This window comes from Vicugna pacos, chromosome 14 (assembly GCF_048564905.1).
Source record: "Vicugna pacos chromosome 14, VicPac4, whole genome shotgun sequence".
NCBI lineage: Eukaryota > Metazoa > Chordata > Mammalia > Artiodactyla > Camelidae > Vicugna > Vicugna pacos.
This window is the reverse complement of record NC_133000.1, coordinates 72,083,672-72,105,238: the sequence shown is the minus strand read 5'-3', so window position 1 is coordinate 72,105,238 and position 21,567 is coordinate 72,083,672. Positions and strand designations below refer to the sequence as shown.

At 45.8% G+C, this 21,567-nt stretch overlaps 1 protein-coding gene and 1 long non-coding RNA gene across 4 annotated transcripts in view; one reads left to right on the top strand and one right to left on the bottom strand.

Annotated features, from left to right (window-relative positions):
- ANKRD10 (ankyrin repeat domain 10) overlaps window positions 1-16,828 on the top strand; it is a 31,139-nt gene extending 14,311 nt beyond the window's left edge. For 2 of the 3 annotated variants that reach the window (XM_072976554.1, XM_072976555.1), the window contains exons 4-6: window positions 3,661-3,896; window positions 11,962-12,057; window positions 15,275-16,828. In XM_072976554.1, the coding sequence (XP_072832655.1) occupies window positions 3,661-3,896; window positions 11,962-12,057; window positions 15,275-15,750 (808 nt within the window). In that variant the 3' untranslated portion in view covers window positions 15,751-16,828. Of the gene's footprint in view, window positions 1-3,660; window positions 3,897-11,961; window positions 12,058-15,274 lie in introns of those variants that run through there. The other variant, XR_012080123.1, reaches the window with a different exon arrangement.
- Window positions 16,829-18,669: 1,841 nt separating this feature from the next.
- LOC140701192 (uncharacterized) lies at window positions 18,670-20,835 on the bottom strand. The gene is made up of 2 exons (XR_012080127.1): window positions 20,405-20,835; window positions 18,670-18,865 (listed from the first exon to the last, which is right to left on the bottom strand). It is a non-coding gene; the product is annotated as an uncharacterized lncRNA (long non-coding RNA).
- Between the last annotated feature and the right edge of the window lie 732 nt (window positions 20,836-21,567).

Below are 21,567 nucleotides of genomic sequence, written 5' to 3'. Positions count from 1 at the left end.
CCCAGCTCCCGTTGAGTTTTAGGAAAATCACAGAGGGTAGCTTAGGTTTAATATCTGCTTAAAGTTGAAACAGTAGAGTCCGAAGGCTTAATAAAGTAATGATACATTTTCACCAGGATGATGGTCAACTCTTAAAACATCAAAGTGGACACATGCTTAACAAATAGGAGAGCATATATTAAAAAATTAACTTAAAGACCTGAGTCTCTTGTTAAAATTAAGGTGTTCTGAGAAATGCCATTTAATAATTATTTGTTCTAGTCTTTACCTAGGAACATGATTTTCAGCCTCTATACTGAAAATTCTCTCTAAACATGGTTTGAGGAATTCAGGCCTGCAGACAGATTTCACCTTACTCATTTTAAGTGCGTTGCGTAATTCAGCTTTAAGACTCCTTGAACCTTTAACAGAAAACACTCGGATGGAATAGGAGTGACTGTATTGCTTCTCCACGTTCTCTCAAGGTGCTTGACTTCACATTCTTCCAGCGTTTCCCTTTAGATATTTTTGTGTTTAGCATTTTGTGATTTAACAGAGTTGGCAACTTTTCAAAGGTTTATTTTTGTTTGAATAGTGCATAAAATTACCAGAAAAACGGTTTTCAGGAACGTATAAGCATTTGTTATTACTAGTTACCAGTGTCATCTGTTGGTTAAATGCTACTCAACTGATCTAGCCCACTGCTTGTTTTTGTGTGGCCCATAAACTAACAGTGATTTTTACATTTTAATATGGTTGAACAAAACTCAAAAGAATATTTCATGACACATAAACATACATGAAATTCAGATTTCAGTGCCTATAGTTAAAGGTATCTTAGAATACACTGTTCACATATCATCTAAGGCTGCTTTCAGGCTATGGGGAAAAGATTGGAGACCAGGGCCTATAAGGCGTAAAGTCCTTGCCGCCCTGCCCTTCATGGAAAAAGAGTGTCTGTCCCAGGACCTGTGATCCCAGCTGTCCCTTTTCACCCAGTTTTTGTGCAGCCACTTGCAAGTTAAGTGTGAGCAGAGCAGAGTTCGGGGCAGAAAACGGAGGAGGGCATGTAGGTGCGTAAGGAAGAGGTGGGAAGAAAAGCATGTGGGCGTAGGAGAGGGGAGCTTTGCTCTCCTGCACCAGGGTCAGGTAGAAACAGATCCTTTTGCATAAGAGGAGTATAAACACTGTTAAACTATGTTACGTTCAGTCCTTAGTAACATGAGAAGTAACAGCTGAAATCTGTGGTTCACCGGAGGTGGAGAGAGACTGCTGTATGTCCTCGTTTTTGCTAATACTGTAGGGATGGTGCCAAGATGATAACGTCCCAATTAACTCTTCCACAGTCACCGTTTACCCCAGATTCTCATACCTGTCCACGTATTTTCTGGAATATTTTGAACTCCTTTTAGATTACTCTAGCTTCTGGCCCCCTAAGTTACATGAGGAGCCAGTTGAAGTAAGATTTGGCTTTGTTCTTTCTTTCTTACCTGGTCCACGTGTGGTGAGTACATAGCGTGAGTTGACTGGTGAGTGACACGACAGTGACTCGGGTTATTTCAGTTTTGAGGATACCACCTCAGACCCCTGGAGATTCAGTTGGCTCTGTCCCCGTCAGGTGAGTGGTGTGAGAGTGCTGGGCCACGTGCGACCGGGAGGAGGCAAGGCAGGTGGCTGTGGGTCCAGGCGGGTATTCCCACTCAGACGTTTAGTCTCTGGGATTTTCTCATCCACTGAGGAGTAATCTTTACAGTCAACTTTGTCTTGATTTTAAGCAACAGCTTCTCATTTCTGTATTCTTTGATTTTTTGGAGAGCAAGTCCATGTTTTTCTCTAGAAAAGATCATTTTATAAACTTTGCTTATGTTCTAGGTCTTCATCTTTTTAAATTTTGAAGAGTCACATTTTTTTTAATGTGGCAACTTACTCTGTTCACATTCTTGCTAAGAGTAGACCTTTTTGGACTATTCACTCGTGATATCTGAAAATGAAACACACCATTTAAGAAAGTTACTGAGTTATACACTTACTTGAATGTTCGATTTCAGTAATGTGTTAATATTAAAAATTAAGTGTATGATCAATTTGTATATACATAACTAATGTAATTCACTCTACTCAAACTTTGGTTTTTCCTTTCCATTTAATTCATATATCAAAATTAAATTTCATGAGATTTTAGAGTAATAATTACCTGAATTCATAGCCATGAAGTCAAATAAAACTGTCAATTTTAGTCCCCAGTAGTCCTGCACACAACTGCCTTATATTATAAGAAAATACTGTTGGATTTGAGGAATCTCAAGTCTTGCCTCTTTTATGTGATCAAATTGAGTTTGGGCTTTTGCCTTTTTTCAAAATACATAATACATTTCTTTATCTCTTGCTTTAAAAAGTGGAGACATATTTAGTGATTGTCCAAAAATACATAGATTTTTTTCCTTTCTGAGGTTGGAGTCTTCCGAGTATGATGACCGGAAATAAGAACATAAGGCTTAGTGTTCTCTTTAAAGTGGAAAACCCTTATCTGTCCCTGATTCTGTAGTTCTCACTCTGAGGTGGGTTTTTGCCTTGACATTAACCTGGGAGGCGAGCATCAGGGTTGTGTGTGGTTCTTTCAGGGGCGAGACTAGGCCTGCGCCTGGTCGCGGCCGTGCTGCCTGCCCGTCCTGTGCCTCTGCTCTCTGTGTGCCAGCGTGCAGCTGAGGACCTGCGCTGCTGCTTTACAGATCTGTTTCACAGAGCAGTGTATTTTCTTATCTCCTAGGGGCAAGTTCAGCATGGAGTTGCTTTTGTTCCCTCGGTGTTTATTGTTTCCTAGTGGAGGTTTACAATTTCAGCTGGTTCTTTCATGTTTATCTTACTCAGATCTTCCATTTATATTCTGCCAGCGCTTCCTGATTTAATCAGAGGACAGCAGGTTTTTGCTTGTTCTTGTTGTTGACGACTAGGACGGTGTTGATTCTTCTCAGTGGTGGGACTCGGCCTAGGGATGAGTTCCTAGCACAGCAGTAGGCGGCTTTTCACAGGAAGTGTCCACGCAGATGCGCTAGGATGCCAGAATCTAAACTCCTGCAAGTTCTCCTACACAAGGCCAAACCACAAATAAAAACCCAGCTTCTCAGATCTCCAGTCTGGTGATAGATTATTTTACTGTCAGGACGTCCTTCTAAACTTCCACTTACGGTGTCACACGTTAGCACAGTATCTGGCTCATCCTTAAGCCTTTGTTTTTAGGAAGCCAATTGTTACGAATGCCATGGACAATTCAGTACATGTTTGTTTGTTATGATTTTACTCAAGCTAAAGAAATGGATTATTAAAGTTAAGTGCAGATAATATAGAACTCGGTTTCAGGTTACGTCTGAAGTTAGCATAAATTTTCATTCTTCAGACTAACATAAAAAATGCTTTTGAGAAGTGAAATAGGAAGATGCCTTTTTTTAAAGTTTAGTGTATTGATTTTTAAATTACTATCTCCCAAATCTTGCTTAGTAATCAAATGTGCGTAAGAGAGAAGTTAGTTACAGAGCTAGGATGAGTAACTCCTTCTTTAATGAAGACGCGCTGTAAATCTGTGTGCTCTTTCATGTCACCTTCAGATAGTTAGTCAGTTCGGCAGGAGCAGAGACCAGGTGGAAATGCTAACGGGACGTAATTCAGTGTTTTTGTGTCGTACAGCCTGAGAAATGCCAGTGGCCTGACGGCAGCAGACATTGCTCAAACCCAGGGTTTCCAAGAGTGTGCCCAGTTTCTCTTGAACCTCCAGAATTGTCATCTGACCCGTTTCTGTGATAACGGCCCCTTAAACGGGGGCCGTCCGAATTTACTTACTAGCCACGTTAGTGTGGGAGCAAATCGCAAGCGATGCTTGGAAGATCCGGAGCCCTTTGGAGTGAAGAAGGCGAGAACCACAGGTGAGACTGCTTTGTGGTGGAAAGGGGCAGGCTTGTTCTCTCTCTTTAACGTGTCTTCTTTTCCATGACTGAGAGCGCCTTCGAGATGGCTCCTTCACGGAAGGGGTTCTGTGCCCGGAGGACTGTGGTGCAGTGATGGAGGAGTTTGTCCTGTGTTGCCACTTTGAAGATTGGCCCCTTAACAAAAGAGAGGAGATGAGAGGGCAGTGTTGACCACTCAGATGTGAATGTGTGTGTCTGACTTTCTGCACACCAGGTTTACCTGCTTCCATGAAGTAGATTTTTCTCGTTTCTTGTACCTGTTCAAAATACAACTATTAAAAGAATCTGCCACTGTGCCTGATTTTTTTTTCCTGTGAATTTCCCTGGGCTTAAACAGCTGGTCTGGTTGTAAAACATAATTGCACACCTGGGGAGGTAGCTGTGTGCTGTGCTGTTCACTTGTGCTGTGATGTGGCCTCGTCTGGTCTCCATGCCCCACAGTGTATGTAGTGTGTATCACAGTGAGGCCCGGTGTGCCACTTTGACATTGAGGACTTAAGTTAGAGGTAAGTTATTTTTTTAAGTATTCTTCACTCTTTTATCTTTGTATAGTTTTGGGGTTTGCAAATAGGCAGAGTCAGCGAGTCACTCTTTAAAGTTGGGGAAAAAATCTCCCTTTCATTGAGGGGAAAAATTAAGATATGTTAACCCTAATTATATCAGAAGACATATTAATAGCTTGGTAGGAATATTTAGCAAACTTACATGGAAAGGGAAATTCAGAGATGATGGTGAAAAGTAATCACACTGAAATTATGCGCTCAGATGAGATTTACGGAATATAAATACAAAGTTGGGCCCTTTGGCTTAAAAAAAAATTAACTATACAAGCATAGTCTGAGAAACCCTGCGTGGCTAGTTTTTGTTGACTTTAAATCTGATGTGTGTCAACTTTATCCTCTGTCCAGTGCTGTGCCTCTTTAATATAACTGGGGTATATCCGAGCAAAACAGCTTTTTCCTGTAGAATCGATAACAATCTTAAGTCACTATAAAAACTTGTGACTATGTGACTTCTATAGAAATGAATGTATGGACTTAAAAGTAATCATTTTTCTCAAAATCATAACTTTTATAGGTTATGGGCCTAATAATTTCAAGAAATGTTATAGAAAAATCGTACGTAACATGAAGGTGTGTCTAAACTTCAGAGAATGGTCCTTGTCTTGTTCAGGGTCTGGTTCACGTCTTGGAGAGGAGTTGTGAGCTTCACAGTATTGTGCCCTTGTGGGAGAACTGGACGAGTGTCCGTGTCATGTTAGTTTATAGGATAAATCTTAAATTCTATTTAGTATTTTTGTAAAGGATGTCACTTAACATTTTAAGAAGACTCAAATATACCAAAGAATTTTAGACCAGTCTCCTCAGGTTTGACGGTCATTGAACTGGCTGATGATCTCATTGCTGAAGTATCCGGAAGAGCCTTTCCAAGGATTCCTGAAACTTAAGTTTCCTAGACCTGTTACTTCACACATTCAGTTTGAAGAGTCATGCAGGTTTGGGGGGCATTTTATTTTCCTTCTCCATTCGTCTTGGTCATCTGGTTAGAGATTTGTGTTTTGCACGGGAGCCTCACCGTGCAGCTTTCCCAAACTGCTGGGTCCCAGCGCTCAGCTGGAGGTGGTCCACTGAGGAGAAGATGAGGTCGGAGCCTGGCGTCTGCGTGAGTCCGCAGGCGATGACTACGCACACCTGAGGCTGAGCGCTGCCCCGGTGCACAGGGAGAGGGGCTCCCACGCCTGGGGGGGTCTCCGCTGGACGGCCCGTACACCTGCCTTCTTGTGGGGGGGGGGATTTCTCCTCTTGTTCTGCCATGACATACTGGGAATGGGTATTGGGCAGGAATTCTCAGTTACTAAAACAGGTTTTCTCCCCAGCTGCCTGAGTTTTCTAAATGAAGTAATTGTTGGCTTCAGTAGCTTTGTAGTTGTTTCCATTCTTAGACCATTTGTTTTTTGTTTTTGGTATGCAGTTCAGGATATGTTGCTTAAGTTCATTTTCATTTCATTTCTGGCATGTTTTGATTTGCTATTTAAGTGTGAGCTTAAGGTTTGCTCATTCTGAATTACCTCATTTTGTAGGTAAGTTTTTAGTTCTCATGCCAGAGTTAAAAAAAAAAGTGTTTTCCCCCTTATGTAACATATGCATATAAAACACTCTTTGGAATAACTTCATATGTAAAAGTATTTAGAAGAGTTAAAAAAAATTTTTTTGGTGGTTTAAGTTTGGCCTTTTTCAAAATAGGTGCCTGGAGTAATACCTCGGCTACATAAATGCATAGCTTGGATCTTATCAGTAAACTTGGTGTATTCTGTCTTCCTAGAATTTAAGAATTACACACAGTGATTTTTTCATGTGGAATATATAGTCACAAAAGCAGATACTTCCAGAAATTTTTCTGGCTAAGCCAACTCTTAAAGATGGATGTGTCCTATAAAATTGAGTCTTTTTTTTAACTTTGGAATCATGAGTGTGAAAGTTACCTACTCTTCTCCATATAGAGTAGTATCTCCTCTTAATAAACTTTTTTCAACTATTTTAAGGTAACTGAAGTGATTCTTCCCTTGGAAACCATATTGATGTAAAAACTTAGGCAGTGATAATTTGTGCGGCTTGAATAGAAACTCTCCTACAGACGTTCATTCTTTAAAATGTCTTTTACGCAGTCATTCGTGCCAGTGTCAAAATGCATTCTGGTCAGAACACAGATCTCTGGAGGGTGAGAGAAAACCCAAGGCTGATCGGGCAGTTGATGCTGATGAAAAGTATTGTAGGGTAATGTTCTTCCCAGTATGGGATTTTGTTCGTTTAGGCTGGTACAAGGAAGTGTCAGTATATAACCAGGTTTGGGTTGTGTTTTGACTTTTCCCTCCCCACTTACCAGCCACAGTGCTCAGGGTGGAGTGACAGGTGGCCCTGGTGACTTCAGCTGCAGCTGCTCAGTAAAGTTTGGGTTAGGTTCATTAGTGTCCTGCCTAATCTTCAGGGGTAACAATACAGTCGTTCACAAATGTATTCCTTGGAGATCTGTCTGAATTAGCAGTGATCCCAGGGTAGAACGGAATGCCAGCCCCATCCACAAGAGAAACTTCATCTTGTTTTTAATCTGTGCTTGTTTTGGGTGCAGCTCCAGCATCCTGAGTGGGGAGGGGCTGACCCAGTCACTGACAGTTTAGCTTTGGGGAGCAGTAGCCGTCGGTAGGAGGCTGTGGTGCCACCAGGTCTCGGGCACTCGTTGACTTCAGTTCCATTTTAATCAGGTCGGATGTGCTCGCGACCTTAGCATCTCATGTATCATGAGTTCAGTGTTCAATATAAAAACACTTTTTAGGAAAAATACATATGACTGAGCTTAAAATTAGCAGTAAGAAGTTTCCCAGCACCCTTGCCCAGGATGAATTTCATACAAAGACTCCACTGTCTGTTAATTATTTGTGTTGGTCAGGCTTAAAAGAGACTAGGAGAAAGGACAGTGGGGCAGCTGAACGAGCCCGTTAAGTGGTGTGTCACCTGATTACTTAAAACTTCAGATTAGAGAAGTTGGATGTGTCACGTCTGTCACTCCTCCTGGTTCAGTTCCGTGTGTTCCTTGTACAAAAGACCTCAGTTTTGCTGTGTCCTTCGTGTTCTCAAACTTGCAGTGAATGGCTGTGTTTGCTTATAAAATTCTGATCAGAGTGAGAGAACACTGCTAATTGTGTTCCAGTAACAAATGGCGGTTTGTCTTCATCCCTCAAGACACAGCATTTTGTAAATGTAATCTGAATGAATTACACTTAAGAACCAGGTGATTTTCTGTCTCAGTCCTGAGCTTGGCAGACCTCACGGGCCTCACCCGTCCTTTGTCCTTTGAGCAGTGTAGCGGCGAAGACAGGAGTCAGTCAGGCCTCGGTCTTCGCACGCTTTGTTCCAGGCTCTGTCTCACATGTGCCTTCCTTTCTGTGTTCCTTTAGCAAAATCTCCTTAGTGTTTCCACAGTTGTCACTGCTGCTCTATCCTTGGCATCTTCCCTAACTTCTGCCCTCTTGAATTCCCTCACCCCCTGGTCTGAAGTTGGGGACATGGCAAGAGTCCCACGAAAGGTCACTGCAGTAGAACCACCTTCTTCCTGGCCTCGGGTACTGTTTCGTTAACAGGACCTCCCCTTCAGAAGGTAGTCACCTGGGTAAAATGTGCTCTGTAGTGGAACAGAACGGTTCCAATTTCCAACAGGGTGAGCCACCAAGGAAACACTCTTGGCTCTGTCCATGGGGAACAGGGCTTCCCCAGTGGTCAGAGCTGCTGGTTCTGTGGGAAGGCCAAAGGGGCCCCAGGCCATTGCCTCCGGTCAGCCCTTGGGACATCCCACGCTGGCACCTTAAAGAGGCATAGCGGAAGACAGGTCACTAGTTTCTCATGACCCTAAGCTTCACTTGGACCCACTGCGTGGAGGTGCTCGGCAGTGCTGGCACGGTGGTGGTGGTCTCCTGTGTGGGCTGTGTCCGGGGAGGGACACCCTGTTGGCTCACAAAGCGCCTGCATCCCACGGTGCAGGACTGTGTAGGTGGGTTCTGCCTGTCAGAGAATTCTCTGCCTTCAGAGTTAAAATAAGCCTGGTTAGACATGTTTCATCAGCCCTAGATGTCTTTGTAGATGTGCCTGGCCGTCAGAGCCGTGTTCTGTGTGCATGGTCTGCGTCTCCGGGTGAGTGGAGTGCCAGTCGTAGGGCAGGGGCACATCTTCCTGAGCTGGTGTAGCCAGTACCAGCATAAGCTTCCTTGGTGAGGTGTTTCTGTGTTGCTGCAGACCCCTGTCTTTTAAAAGCTAGGGGAGGCTTTCCCTACATTTTAAAGCTGCTTGATCTCACTGAGAATTGGCTCTAGAGGTTTTATTCACCTCTCAAGTATTAAATGAAAATTTAGATGCAGACTTCTGTGTTGTCCAGCACCTCCCCAAATGGAGCAGGTTTCCTGGCTCTGGGGTCAAGGATGGCGGCATCTTGGGTGGTGATCACACCGGGTTGTGACTCCACCTCTCAGGGGGTAGTTATTTTGAACCAGTCCTAGGTGATTTTCTGTCATAAATAGCTCTGTCCAACATGTACTGGAGTCTTGTCTAGTCACATACCTGCTTTGGCAAAGTAAAAGGTAAGGCAGTTTTTACAAATGGTCAGTTATTTCTCCTTTTAACTGGAATAGGAAGATGGGAAGGGAAAGTGCTTCTTTTCTAAAACAGAATCAAAATTGATAATTTTGGAAGTAAATGCTTTTTTCTGAAATGTCTACAAGCCACCTTTCTGAGCTGCAGCGTGGACTGTTGACCGCTTCTGCAGTGGCAGCAGGCATGTGGGAGGAGTGAAGCCCAGATCAACGTCCTGAAAATTCCAGAGGCCGCCTTTAATTTTGTGGTTTATAATGCAATTTTAAAAAGTTAGTAATTGCATCCTCCACGCCCCCATCCAACTACTCGAGCCTGTCCGATTTCCGGGTGCTGGGAGTAAGGACATGAAGGCATCGGAGTAAAAGTAAAATACATCACCCAGGGTTCTGGGCAGCTGGGGATCAGCCAAGTGGCTGAGTGTCCTGGCAGGTACTTTATGGAAACAACGTGCTGCAAAGATTGCGTGTCTCCAAAGAAAGTAATTCTAGGCTGTCTGCGTTAGCACATTCCTCCCACGTTAGAGAGTTTCTTTACTAAAACCTGGAAGCCTTTGGTCTGTTTGATTTTTATCCTGCTCTGCTGGTGAGAAGCTGTCTGTGTTAACAAAAGGCACATCCAAGGGGATGGCTCAGAGTGGAGGCCCGAGCACAGCAAGTGGGTCTCTAGTTAAGGGTCAGTTTTTGCTTTAAGATGGCGTTGTGCCTGGCTCTTTTCTATGCAGTTTTATTTGGAGTGTCCCCAAGTCCCTTTGCCACCAGCTCTTCCAGCCCCCTAGTGGCAGGTCTGCCCTCACGTCGCGCTTCAGTGACAGCCAGCCTTCCTGAGATGGTGACTCGCTTGCCTTCACAGTCGGCCTGTTTGCCGAGCGCGCTGCTCTGGCTGCACGCGGGCTCCATTCACTGACGGAGCACCACTCAGCACGGGGCTCTTCAAGCTGAGACACAGGTGCCCTGCTTTTATGGGGTGGTGTTCTGAGGGGAGATGGAGGGTCCTCTTGTCTCATCTGTCAGGTTTTCTTTTTAAAACCTGCTTTTTGGAGACTTGAAATTGCAGCTGTAGCCTAGTTGTCACTTTCACTGGCACCTGAATTCCAAGACAAAACCAAGCCTCAGCGTGTAGACGCGTAAACCTACTGCCTTGAACCCCAGGCAAGGCCGTCCCTTCGTTTGTAGGAGGACGTCGTGGCTTTGGCCCAGTGGCCTGCAGTGGTTCTCAGTTAACTGCCAGGCTTGGCCTGTCAGGCGTTGGAGAGTGCAGGCCCCTGGTCTCCGCGGTGACCGGCTGGGAGCTGAAGGTTGTGAGAGTTTCGTCAACTGCTACCTGGAACGTCCGTCCCCAGCCAGGTCCCCCGTTTTTTAAGATGTCTTGTTCACCACTGAGTTCTTGAAAGTACCTTGCTTCACAGTGAAGATGGAGCCTTGCCTGCCACTGACTTGGGGTCTGTGGAGGATTAAGAAAATCTTTGCAAAAGACTGAAGTCCTTGGTTTGATGCCTCTGGTTTTAAAGCACCTCTTTTTCAGAATTCTTTTGGCCTCAGACCTGCAGATTTCTGTTTTTTTCTCAAATACACAAGTCACACTTTCTGTTTCTCCCACATTCTAATCACTGAGAATTTGTGTTTCTCATTTATTTATACTGGTTTTCATTGGAAACAGTCTGAACAGTTTGGGGAATGCTCTAGAACGGGTACACTCATTTCTGTATTGAAAATGACTCGTGTGCCTCTAAAATTAGAAATAACTGAAGCTGTGAAGTTCAAGTCTCTGTTTTTAGATGTTCATTTGAAAGAAATAGCACTGAAGGTTGTTACTTGTACGTGTCCTCTGACCTGGACATAACTCCAGGTGTTCATACGCGTAAAGAACCAGAGTGTGTGCAGAGGTGCGTTTACAGGGATGTTAGTGACGGTGTTCACGATGGGAAGGGGAACGCCTCCCTGGTGGGCAGCAGCGGGGAGCTGGGTGGTGGGTAATCCAAGCACGTGTGGATTGTTATTCTACTTAAAGATTCTTTTGAATTCAAGTGATGGGAAGCGTTCATGCCATACTAAATGAGTAAAAGCAAGGTGCAAAAGTGATTTTTTCCAGTCCTTTTGTGAAAATGCATGCTTATTAGACTTGAGAGCAAATGCTGCATGGCTGCCCCCGGAGTGAGGAGTGAGGTTCCCAGGTGCTTGCTGGAGGTGTTTCCTGCACAGAGATGCCTGGAGGAAGAGTTGCCACGTGTGCACATCAGCTTTTCTCCAAGATGCGCAGAGTGGCGGTTCCATAAGGAAGGTGCGTGCATAGCTTCAGCTCTACAAGTTTTGGAGCCAAGACTTAACGCACGTCTCCAGTTGCGCTGCATCATGGTGTACGGGGCCAGAGACGCACTTGGGCAGTACCGACACGCCTGTCTTGATCTTGGCTTTTACCTTATTTTCTGTTTCTGAAATAAGTGAATTTTTTTTTTTAATTTGAGGTTCGTTTTGATGATTTTTATGTTGTTCAGGAAATGTTGTTTCTTTATGGAAAACAGTTGGAAGGATGGGGGCATGACGCAGAGGGCCCTGCATTTTAAGAAGTACTTAGAAATGCCTCGAGTTATGTAACTGCTTTGTGTTGTCCAGGTAACAACCTTAAATGAGAATTTATACCAACAAGTAAATCTAGAGTAGATAATCTGAAATTTTATGACTTCATCAAAACTGCACATTTCAGGAATTTTTTATTGTGGGAAAGTCAGTTTCTGGGTTGGGCACTAAGCTCATTAATGATCCATAGGTCATTCAGTTGTTTGATGGCTGTGGAGCTTTCAGTGCTCTGACAACAAGGAATAAGAAGCATTTGCCTTAAAGTCCTCTGCTGAGGTGCAGGGAACCTAAAATTGCCTTTGTTTTCTGCAGCTCAAAGCTCGGAAGACTCCATGCCAGTCGTGAACGGCGAGGCAGAAGACGATGCTGACAAGATGCTCGTCGATAGAGAGTTTGCTGTTGTAACAGGTGGGAGTGGACAGTTTCCCGTTAGCCGCAGCAACGGTCCAATGGTCGAAGACACCACACGGCAGGAGGGTGGTTCTGTTGGACCAAAAGAAATAGAAATCTATACGGTCTCAGCAATGCAGACCCCCTGTCGTTGCAAGAACCAGTATGCATGTTATTTCTAACATGAGTGGCTCTCAGTTTTTGCACTTTGTCCAGCGTTTTAAAGAATGTTATGCTATGATTTGCATAGGTTGGACAAGTTTATAGACACAGGGAAAAGTGTTTCGGTGCATTTTATGGATGTGAAAAACAATAAGTGCAATGTTCCTATTTTGATTTGACGCTTTTGCTTAACGTGCCTTGTGTAATTTTATGAGGTTGCGCATTTTTCATTTTCTGACATAAGACGTTGGGCAAATATCCTGAACAAACATCTGTTGCTCGTCATTTCCGAGTGACGGACAGCAGGAGGCCAGCCGGCCGTAAGCACTGGGGGCCAGGCGGCATGGTTTTGGCTCGTGACCAGTCAGGCCGCTCAGTGCGTTGGCTGGTCTGGTTTGTGTGGCCTTCACGCTAAGGCTGCTGAAGTGCTGAGCACTGAGTCTCACAAAACACATCTTACCGGCTGGGGAGTTCAGCACATTAGAACAGTTGATAGTCATTTTCAGTTTTTAAAAGGCAAAGGCTCCATTTCTTTTAGTATTTAAAGATTTATTCATTTAGTTAATGCTTTTTTGCCCACCATTCTTTTGTTTAGGTGACCGTGGAAACACTTCAGCCATTCTCTTAATGTGTTAATATATTTGGAAATAGATAGTAGGTTTTTTTTTTTAAGTTTTATTATTACGTCTGTATGCTAAATTCTTCACTGGGAATAAAAGTATGTATTTTGTTTCCCAGACATACATGAAAAAAATCATTTTTGTTCACTAAAATGAAAAGAAACTGTGTACATCTTTCTAGAAGCTACAGAATTGTTATGGGTGGAGTCACCATTTTGCCAAAAAATTAAACGAACTGGGTAGATTTTCCAAGGGAAATTCTGATTGGTTACTACATTCAGAGACCTTGACCAAAGATTAAAAAACTCAAACTCAGTTTTTGTTTTTTTTTTTCAAATGGCATTGCTACATGCTTTTAAAAAGGCAGAAGTAATCACTCCCTAATCTTCAAACATTAATTCCCTGGGTTTTCAGGTTGAACTTAATGCCACGCTTGAAACTAAAGCTGAAAAGGCCACCCTTTATTTAAGCTCAGCTCACCCATATAACAGGTGCCAAGTAACCATTCCCCGTATTCTCCATTGTTTACAACACTCTCTGACCGAATAAAGAGTATGAAGTCGCTGGAGATTCCTCGCAGGAGATGGGTGAGTGGGCGGGGTGGGAGTCCTGGAAGGCAGAGGAGGGCAGAGGGCGCAGTGGAGGCGCCGTGTGTGAGCCCGTCTCTGGGACGTCCACTGGTTCCCTGCTCAGTTTTACTGGGTGTCCCATGATGACATGGGGTCAAAACTGACCTTGATTTTGAGATCGCATAATGGAACTAATCTACTTTAACTGGACACGAGAGAAGAACTATGCGTACACACAGTGGACATTAAACGAAGAAAGGTTTAGTTAACTCGGATTCCCAAGACCCAGTCGCCTGAACGTAGCATTGCCTTTGTCGGTGGTGTTCTGAGTGTCTTAGTAACTGCCAAGGCCGCCATCCTGCTCACGAGTCTCATCACCCAGGAAAAGGTGTTTATTTTTTAAATATATATATATATATAAATGTTTCCTGAGAACAAATTGTTTTATTTTTTCTTTTACTTCATGTTTAGTTCTTGAAACTCTTGTTCTCTAGCCTTGAGTTTAAATAGAAAAGCTGTCATTTAATTTGAAAAGTAAGAATCCATAATCCTCTGAAGAATTTACTGCAGCTGTTAAACTATGATTGTCACTTAAATTGCCAGAACATTGGTGATTAATGGAATGTTTAGAAGATTTTTTTTGTTCATTGAACAAGCCGTGATTTTTTGTTAGCAGGAAGATTTGCAGGACTCCCAGAAACCTATGTGTGAGTGCAAATGAGAGGTGTAGAGATGGCGGGACGGAGCGTGAGCCCTTCGCGGGAGTCCCGTGACCGGGGTGTGTTAGGGTTGTGGGACAGACATACACGTGTCCTCATTCTGGAGATCATAGTCAGTGCTTCTGTGTTTAACATCATACCTCACTTCACTAGTGCAGAGCAAGGGGGTAAAATTACTCTCAAGCAAGGCAGCGTTTAGATCACTTTTTACACTGTTTTATGAATTCCTGTGGACACGAGTATTAATTCCTAAGTTTCGTTACACAGAAAAATACCTTGTAACTGCCTGTTCCCACGTGCCCAAGCGTTCTGTGACTGACTTTTTTTTCCCGTGAGACGGCCTCTTCTTAGCAGATGTCTGTACATGCAGATTAAACTGTCAACATTTTTCCAGCGTAAGTGGTTTTTGAAAGTGGACCCTTGGATATCATAGTCACTAACCGCTGAACTCAGAAGAAACTCTTCAGAACTGTGCTGTCGGCCCAAGACTGTGCGCGGAATCAGTAGGGTCCGCGGTCCTCCCTGCAGTGGCCACGCTGCCAGGGTGCCCCGCGGCCCTCTGCGGCGCTGCAGGAAGAGCGCCCCTCCTCTTCGGTGGGCGCGCCCCTGGCCGGGCTGAGGCCTCGGAGAAGCATCCCGCGAGGCTGTCTCGCTTCGTCCAGGAGCCGCCTCGGTTCACGTGCTTCACGGACAGCTTTTCTTTCTTTACTTTTTTTTTTTTTTTTTTCATTTCTTAAATGAAGTTTTTCGTTTTATTTTAACCCTTTGTGGGAACCCTTACGTTCAATTCTGATGGACTTTTTCAGGGGTGATGATTTTAAAAATTGCTCTTCAGAAGCAGTCTTAAGCTGAGAACAGTTTTGATGGCTTTTCAGTACTGTTGGTATTTTTCGTGCAGTGTATTTGTCAGCTGAAGTTTTTTTTTGTTTGGCTCCCCAACGTAATGAAAATGATAAATGTCTCACACTTATGAGGCAGACGCTACTGTTGTGTTTTATTTTTAAACCTACCTATGCGCCATTTTTGTACCTTGCAGGAAGAACTGGTTTGTTTAACGAAAATGAACTAAATAAATCCTTTAAAATTGTAGCAGCAATGAAGCGTTTTATAGTCTCTCCTCCCCTCTGGTTCTGAATTTTGGTGACAGGTGTATTTCTTAATGCAGATATGAAAAACAGTAGCTCCGTATCGAATACAGTGACTAATGGATGTGTCATCAATGGACATTTGGACTTCCCCTGCTCGACACAGCTCAGTGGGATGGAAAGCAGGAATGACCAGTGCTTAACAGGACCTAACGGAATTGGCAGTGGGTTAGTTCCAGGACCGCCATTTCCGCGTAGCGGGGGCTCCCCCGGTGTCAGTGGGGCGGAGGAGCCAGAGAAGATGGTGAGCGCCGGCGCCGAGATGTGCGGGTCCCTGCACCTGAACGGGAGTCCGAGCAGCTGCGTGGCCAGCAGACCTTCCTGGGTGGAAGACATAGGGGAGAATCTGCACTACGGACACTACCACGGCTTTGGGGACACTGCCGAGAGCATCCCCGAGCTGAGCAGCGTCACGGAGCACTCCCGCTCCGTGGAGGTGGAGGAGGGGTACGCCAGCGCCGTGCTGGGCGCCGCGCACCTGTACCACGGCTCCTAGGCCGCGCCGGCCGCCGCGAGGGGCGCCCCCGCCCGGCTGCTTCTGTCCCTGCGCCTTCGGGCGGAGCGAGCTCTCGCGTGGCGGTCCCCGTGAGCCCTCGTGGGAGGGGCGGCGCTGCGTCGGGGCGCGGGGGTCCTTCCGCGGGGTAGTGGGCCTCTTTCAGGACGCACTTTCGGAATTTAGTTTTTCTGCTGTCAGTCTCAACATTTCCTTTCGCACAGTGTCACCGTAAGTTGTCATTTCTCCTTTGTCCACTTAAGTTGTATCTCATCAGGATAAATTGGAGGCAGTATATGAGATGCTTGGTAATTGACCCAAACGGCACAGCGGCATCGTTTTGGTAAGCTTGCTTTGACTCTTCCCTGTGGAGTTTCGACAGAGGACAGAGATTTCCCTATGCAAGGTACAGCTTTAGAAAGATTTCTCGCAGTGATTTGTACGGAGAAAAGAACGTTTGTCTTTTTCCAAGTCTTCATTGAGACTTGGCTGCTGGCCGTGTGGTGACGGTCTCACCTGTAGACGCAGTGTTCGGGGGCGTGAGTGGCCCCTTCCCCACGGGGCGGCTGCTGCGCTGGATTTCACTGGCAGCGCGCAGCCGGGGACTGACTGCTGGCGGAGGCGTTCTTGCTCCACAGGTCCTGCTTGGTCTCTAGGGCCTTTACCGCAGGGAGCGGCTGCCTCTATGGGCCGTGGACGTTGCTCTTTGCAGGGACTGTCAGGTCGACACATTTAACTGACTCTTTTGACTCATGTTTTCTTCTTTCCTTGTTTTTGTTTTCTGGGGGGTTTCTGCTTTTAAATATATACCACTCCGTATATCCAGTTAACTGAGAGAATTTTGGGTCTCTCATAATAAAACCGCAGTAAGTTTGTGGTTTTAAAGCAGTTAGCTTCTGTTTAGGCAACTAGTGGTCACACTGCGCAGATAGTGCCGTGGGTTTCTACTTTTCTGATTTTTGTAATAAAAATTGGTGACAATAGAGAAAATGTCAAGTGAACAAACCAATGTTCTCCGAGTGCTACTAACATTTTGTTTTTAAACTGTTCTTTACAAATTGAATAAAAACTCTCACACTTGGTTTGTGCCTGCGTCTGCTTCGTCTCCCGGGCGTGTGGGGGGCCGGGGGAGAAGTTTACTCTTTCCTTTCAGGGGCCTTTGCAGGTAGTTGTGGTGGCTGTACACACGAGCAGAACACTACAGTGGTGGTTTTGTAAAGGTTTGTTGCCGTGTTGAATCGGAACCCATATGGATGAATTTCTCATACTCAGTTACGTTAAACCTGTTCATATTGTACTTTAAATGGACCTCTAATCCACGCATGATTTTATAGCGTCATGCCTTAGCAAGTTGGAAACTAGGCTATAACTGAGTCTGCAGATCTGCCAGATGTTGAAACATTTCATTTAATAGTAAAAAGCTCATTAATACCACTAACAGTCTCATGAAAGTCCAAAGTCAGAAGCTGTCAAGTATGTGGTGATGGATATAGGTTTTGCAAATTATCATTTTTGTCGGAAAGCTCCAATTTTATCATTAGCCACTGATACTGGCAGTTGTTTTCCTTGAAGTGGTGAGCTCACTTAATTTTTTTTAGATCGTGTCTGCCGGAGACCCAAGCTTTAATAACCAGTTTGTCAATCATTCTTTCAAATAAAGATGATGTTTCCAGAAAGAAAGCAGCTGGTTACACTGTGACACAACCCGCCAGACAAGTGCTTTTCTTGGAGACAACCACTGTGCTTCGTATGTGACAAATCCTTTACAAACGTGCTTTCCATTTCATCACACGGGACATGTACTTGGTGGTTGAAGTGAAATAAATTATTTCTACTGCATCCAGGACATTCTCAAGTGAAACTGGCCTTTTTAAACTATCCTTTCCGTCCCCTCCCCAGGCCTTGGACAGAGCCTCTCTTCTCCCCAGGAAGGTCACCAGGCCCTTTGAGGAAGGAGGAAGGAGACACTCCCACCAGGAAGGGATGTTGGCGACCATGGAGTCACCTCCAGGGCACTGTCCTGCTGGTGGGTCTCGCTCACTTGTCTCTTTCTTCCAAAAGACCCCGCTTTCCTAGACTGGTCTGAGCTGGATCCCTAGTTGTGGGGGGAGTATGTGCTGAGCCCCAGGAAGGGGAGGAGGCGGTGATCCCCCTTAGTTCCTGCATAAATGACGAAGCGGTTTATCCCTGCAGGGGTGTGGTCTCTGTGTTTGGTGTCTCTCCCTAAGACAGAACCGCATAAGAAAGATCACTGCATCATAGTTTATGACTGTCTCCAGGGCTCTTGGTACGCACGGCCAGCTCGGTCTCGGAGAGGAAGACAGTGCTTAAATTCTAGCACACTCAGTTTTTTAAAAAAATGCTCATGTCGGGGCAGGGGTCGGGAGTGGTGTCGGGAGGTAATTTTGGCTGTGATGATAAGCGAGGTGAGTTGGGTGCTTGTAGGTTCTGTACGAGGGTGACAACTAACTCTTCCTTTCTCAGACCCCATCGCAGAGTATCTCACAGGAACCTGGTTGGCTGGTGTTCGTTGCTGAAAATTAAGTGACAGGGGTCCTGGGCATGTTGCAAATATTTAAGTCTTAAAAGGAGGCTGAGAGTTCCTCATTCCTCCCCAGACACAGTAAGGGTTCACCTATCTGATGAAAAAAAATATATGGCCAAGTCATGGAAGAAATCTCTTTTAAAAAGAAGCTGAAAAGTGGTGCAGAGAGAAGGGGAACGAGATGACAGAAGGATTAACATTTCACAGAAAATCTGGGACCAGACAGAGCCAAGAGTAATGTGCGTCCAGGATTACAGAGTCAAGGATGGGACCCTCTGTGGGGTGCCACCCTCATGACTAATGATTGAAGCTCCCAGAAAGCCTTAGGGGAAACAGCGGTCCCTCTGATTTGCCCCAAATAGCCACCACGTCCAGTCTGCCTTTAATTTCATCACTTTATTCAAATTACTTCCCTTGTGAATCCTAGAAGCCGGCGTTAAGCTGGCTCCTTGACTGAGCGTGGGCTTTTAAAGTTGGGATGGTGACGTTGAGAGTATAGCAGCTGCTTTTGAAACTGGAAAGGGAGTAGTTCGCCTTGCGAGGGGCGGCGATGGGAGAGAAGATCGAGATACACTGAAAAAGAACAGAAAGTGCAGTTCAGGCTGAGCCCTCGAATTTGCTGAAGTCACCTGTGCAGTCACACAGGAAGCCATCACCTACGCCCTCCTGCCCTGCTTTTAATTTCTGAATGTAAAGCACAAAATCTTTTCTCTGAAGCTTACTTACAGAAAGTGACAGGATGTGTTTCTACCAAAATCAAGAGTTCACCCTTGACGTGATAAGACAACTCAGTGTTTGTGATGAATGAAGATGTGCAGGTTTTAGAAAGAAAACGAGGGGCGAGTAAAGCTCCGCGGCAGAGCACACGCTGAGCGCTCACCAGCTCCAGGGCCCGTCCCCAGCTCCCAGCACCTCCACGCGTTGGGCCACTGTGGACGCCCACTTACCGGGCTCCATTAAAACAACAACAGCAGCATTGTGAATGCTTGATGAATTAATCGTAAAAAATACATTAAAAAAAAAAAAAGGACAGAACAACAACATTCTCCAGTGCCTGGCAGTTTTGGTCTTCATGTGGAGCCAGGTAGGTGGGTGGCTGCAGTGGCAACAGGGCTTCCAGAATCAGTTTCTTAAAGCCTCAGTACTTTTTTATGGGACCAAACATTTTCACCTGAATTTAAACAAGGGCTTGACCGTAATTTTAAGCCAGTCAGTAAAGGAGCTCTCAGTTACAGTGTTTTTATAAACTCTACCCCCCACCTACGTTACTTTTTCTGTGACTCGTGTGCGCCGTCCAGTTTTCTGCTGCACAGCCTTTTTTATTGAAGTACGTAAGCTATTGTACAGCATCGGTCCTTTCACGCACATCACACATTTTGACCTTTCTATCACTTGCTTTTTAACTTTGTTCTCATGTCTTTAAACTATAAAAGATCTCTGTCAAATCTGGCCTCTTCGGTGGTTTCTGGGTTTAATTTCTTTTATAAAATTACTTTCCCAGCCACAGGAGTTCAAAAATATTCTGCTACATATTCTTTGCCTTCTTGCATAAGTTTGCCTCATATCCGGTTGTCTTGCTGACTTGTCGTGTGGTATTTTTCCGGTTAAGGCTTTCACATTTTGTAGTCATACCTTATACCATACATGAAAATTACCTCAAAATGAATTAAAGGCTTAAGTGTAAGATCTGAAACCATGAAACTAGAAGAAAACATGGGGAAAAGCTTTTTGACGTTGATCTCAACAGTGATTTCTCAGATATGACTCTAAAGGCACAGGCAGCAAAAGCGAAAACAGACACGTGGCGCAGTGTCTGACTCAGACACACACGGCTGGGGAGTAACCAGCCAGCGAAGGGGCGTCTGTGGGCTGGGAGAGAACACGGCAGACCACACACCTCATAAGGGGTTAACTTCCAAAATACGTAAGGAACCCCTGCAACTCAGCAGCAGCAGACAACCTGATTGTAAAATGGGCAAAAGACCTGAATAGACTCTTCTCCAGCGAAGACATACTAACGGTCAATAGGTCCATGAAAAGATACTCAGTTTTTTCCTTTTTTGCTAGTCATCAGGGAATGCATACCAAACCCACAGTAAGGTACTGACTCACACTGTTAGGCTGAGTGTTTTTGTTTTTATTTGAAGTGTTGGCAAAGTCATGAAGAGATTGGAAGCCTTGTACTCTGTTGGTGGAATGTCAGATGGTGCGGCTGCTGTGGAAACAGCGTAGAGATTCCTCAGAGACGTACAGCTAGCGCTACCACATGACCCAGCAGTCTCGCTTCTGGGTGTGTGCTCAGAAGAATTAAAGGAAGGATCTTGAAGCCCCGCCTGCACCCCCATGCTCAGTGCAGCACTAATTGCACTAGCCCAAATGTGCATCAGCGAGCGACTGGATAAGGAAACGCAGCCCGCACATGAAGTGGGAGCTTATTCAGCCTCTTCCGAAAAAAAGAAGTCCCAGCATTGGTGACGACGAGGGTGCGCTGGAGGACGTCGCGCTACGTGAGGTCAGTCTGTCAGGACGAGAACTGCGCGTTCCTCGTCTGCGTCTGCGAGGCACCTCACACGGTCAGACGCAGGCAAGCGGACGGTAGACTGGAGGGGGCGGGGCGGGGCGGGGCCCCGGGAATGACGTCACCGCTGGCGGGGTGGCCCCGGGGTCGGCTGTGTAGCGCCGCGCCCGCGTGAGCGGAGGGCTGCTGTGCGCTGGGAAGCGTGCGGGTCTGTGCGGACGTCCAGGTTCGCCAAACCGTGTACGTTAGCGTGTGCAGGCTTTTCTATACTAATTACACCTCAGTAAAACTGAGAACAGATGAAGTTAGTTTCTAGCCAGTTTTTTAAAAGGTGAAACTGACGATAATTTGTTTCTTCTTTGGCTTGTCTGTGCACTCAGTTTTCTCGCTCGTCGCTTTGAGTGAAACGTCCGCGGCCGCGTTCCGTGACGGCGCGTGTCCACGCGGGCTTCCGCCTCTGCGGCCTTCGGTGTGCCGTCGTCGGCAGCGCGCCTGTCGCCGGGCCCCGGAGGCCCTTCCGTTGCCGTCTCCGAGTTCTACCGCGTGTGCGCCGCCGGCGGAATGGCGCGGCTGTTCCCTGCCAGCGCGGGCGCGGGGTGAGCGGTGCGCGCGCTCCCGGGGGGAAGCCGCCCCGCGTCCTGGGCGGGACGCGTCTGATCGCGGCGCGCGCCCGAACGAACACAGCCGCGCGCCGGGCGCGGGCCGCCTGCCTCTGTCGCGAGGAAGGGACGTCTCGCTGCGGGGGAGCTCCACTGGG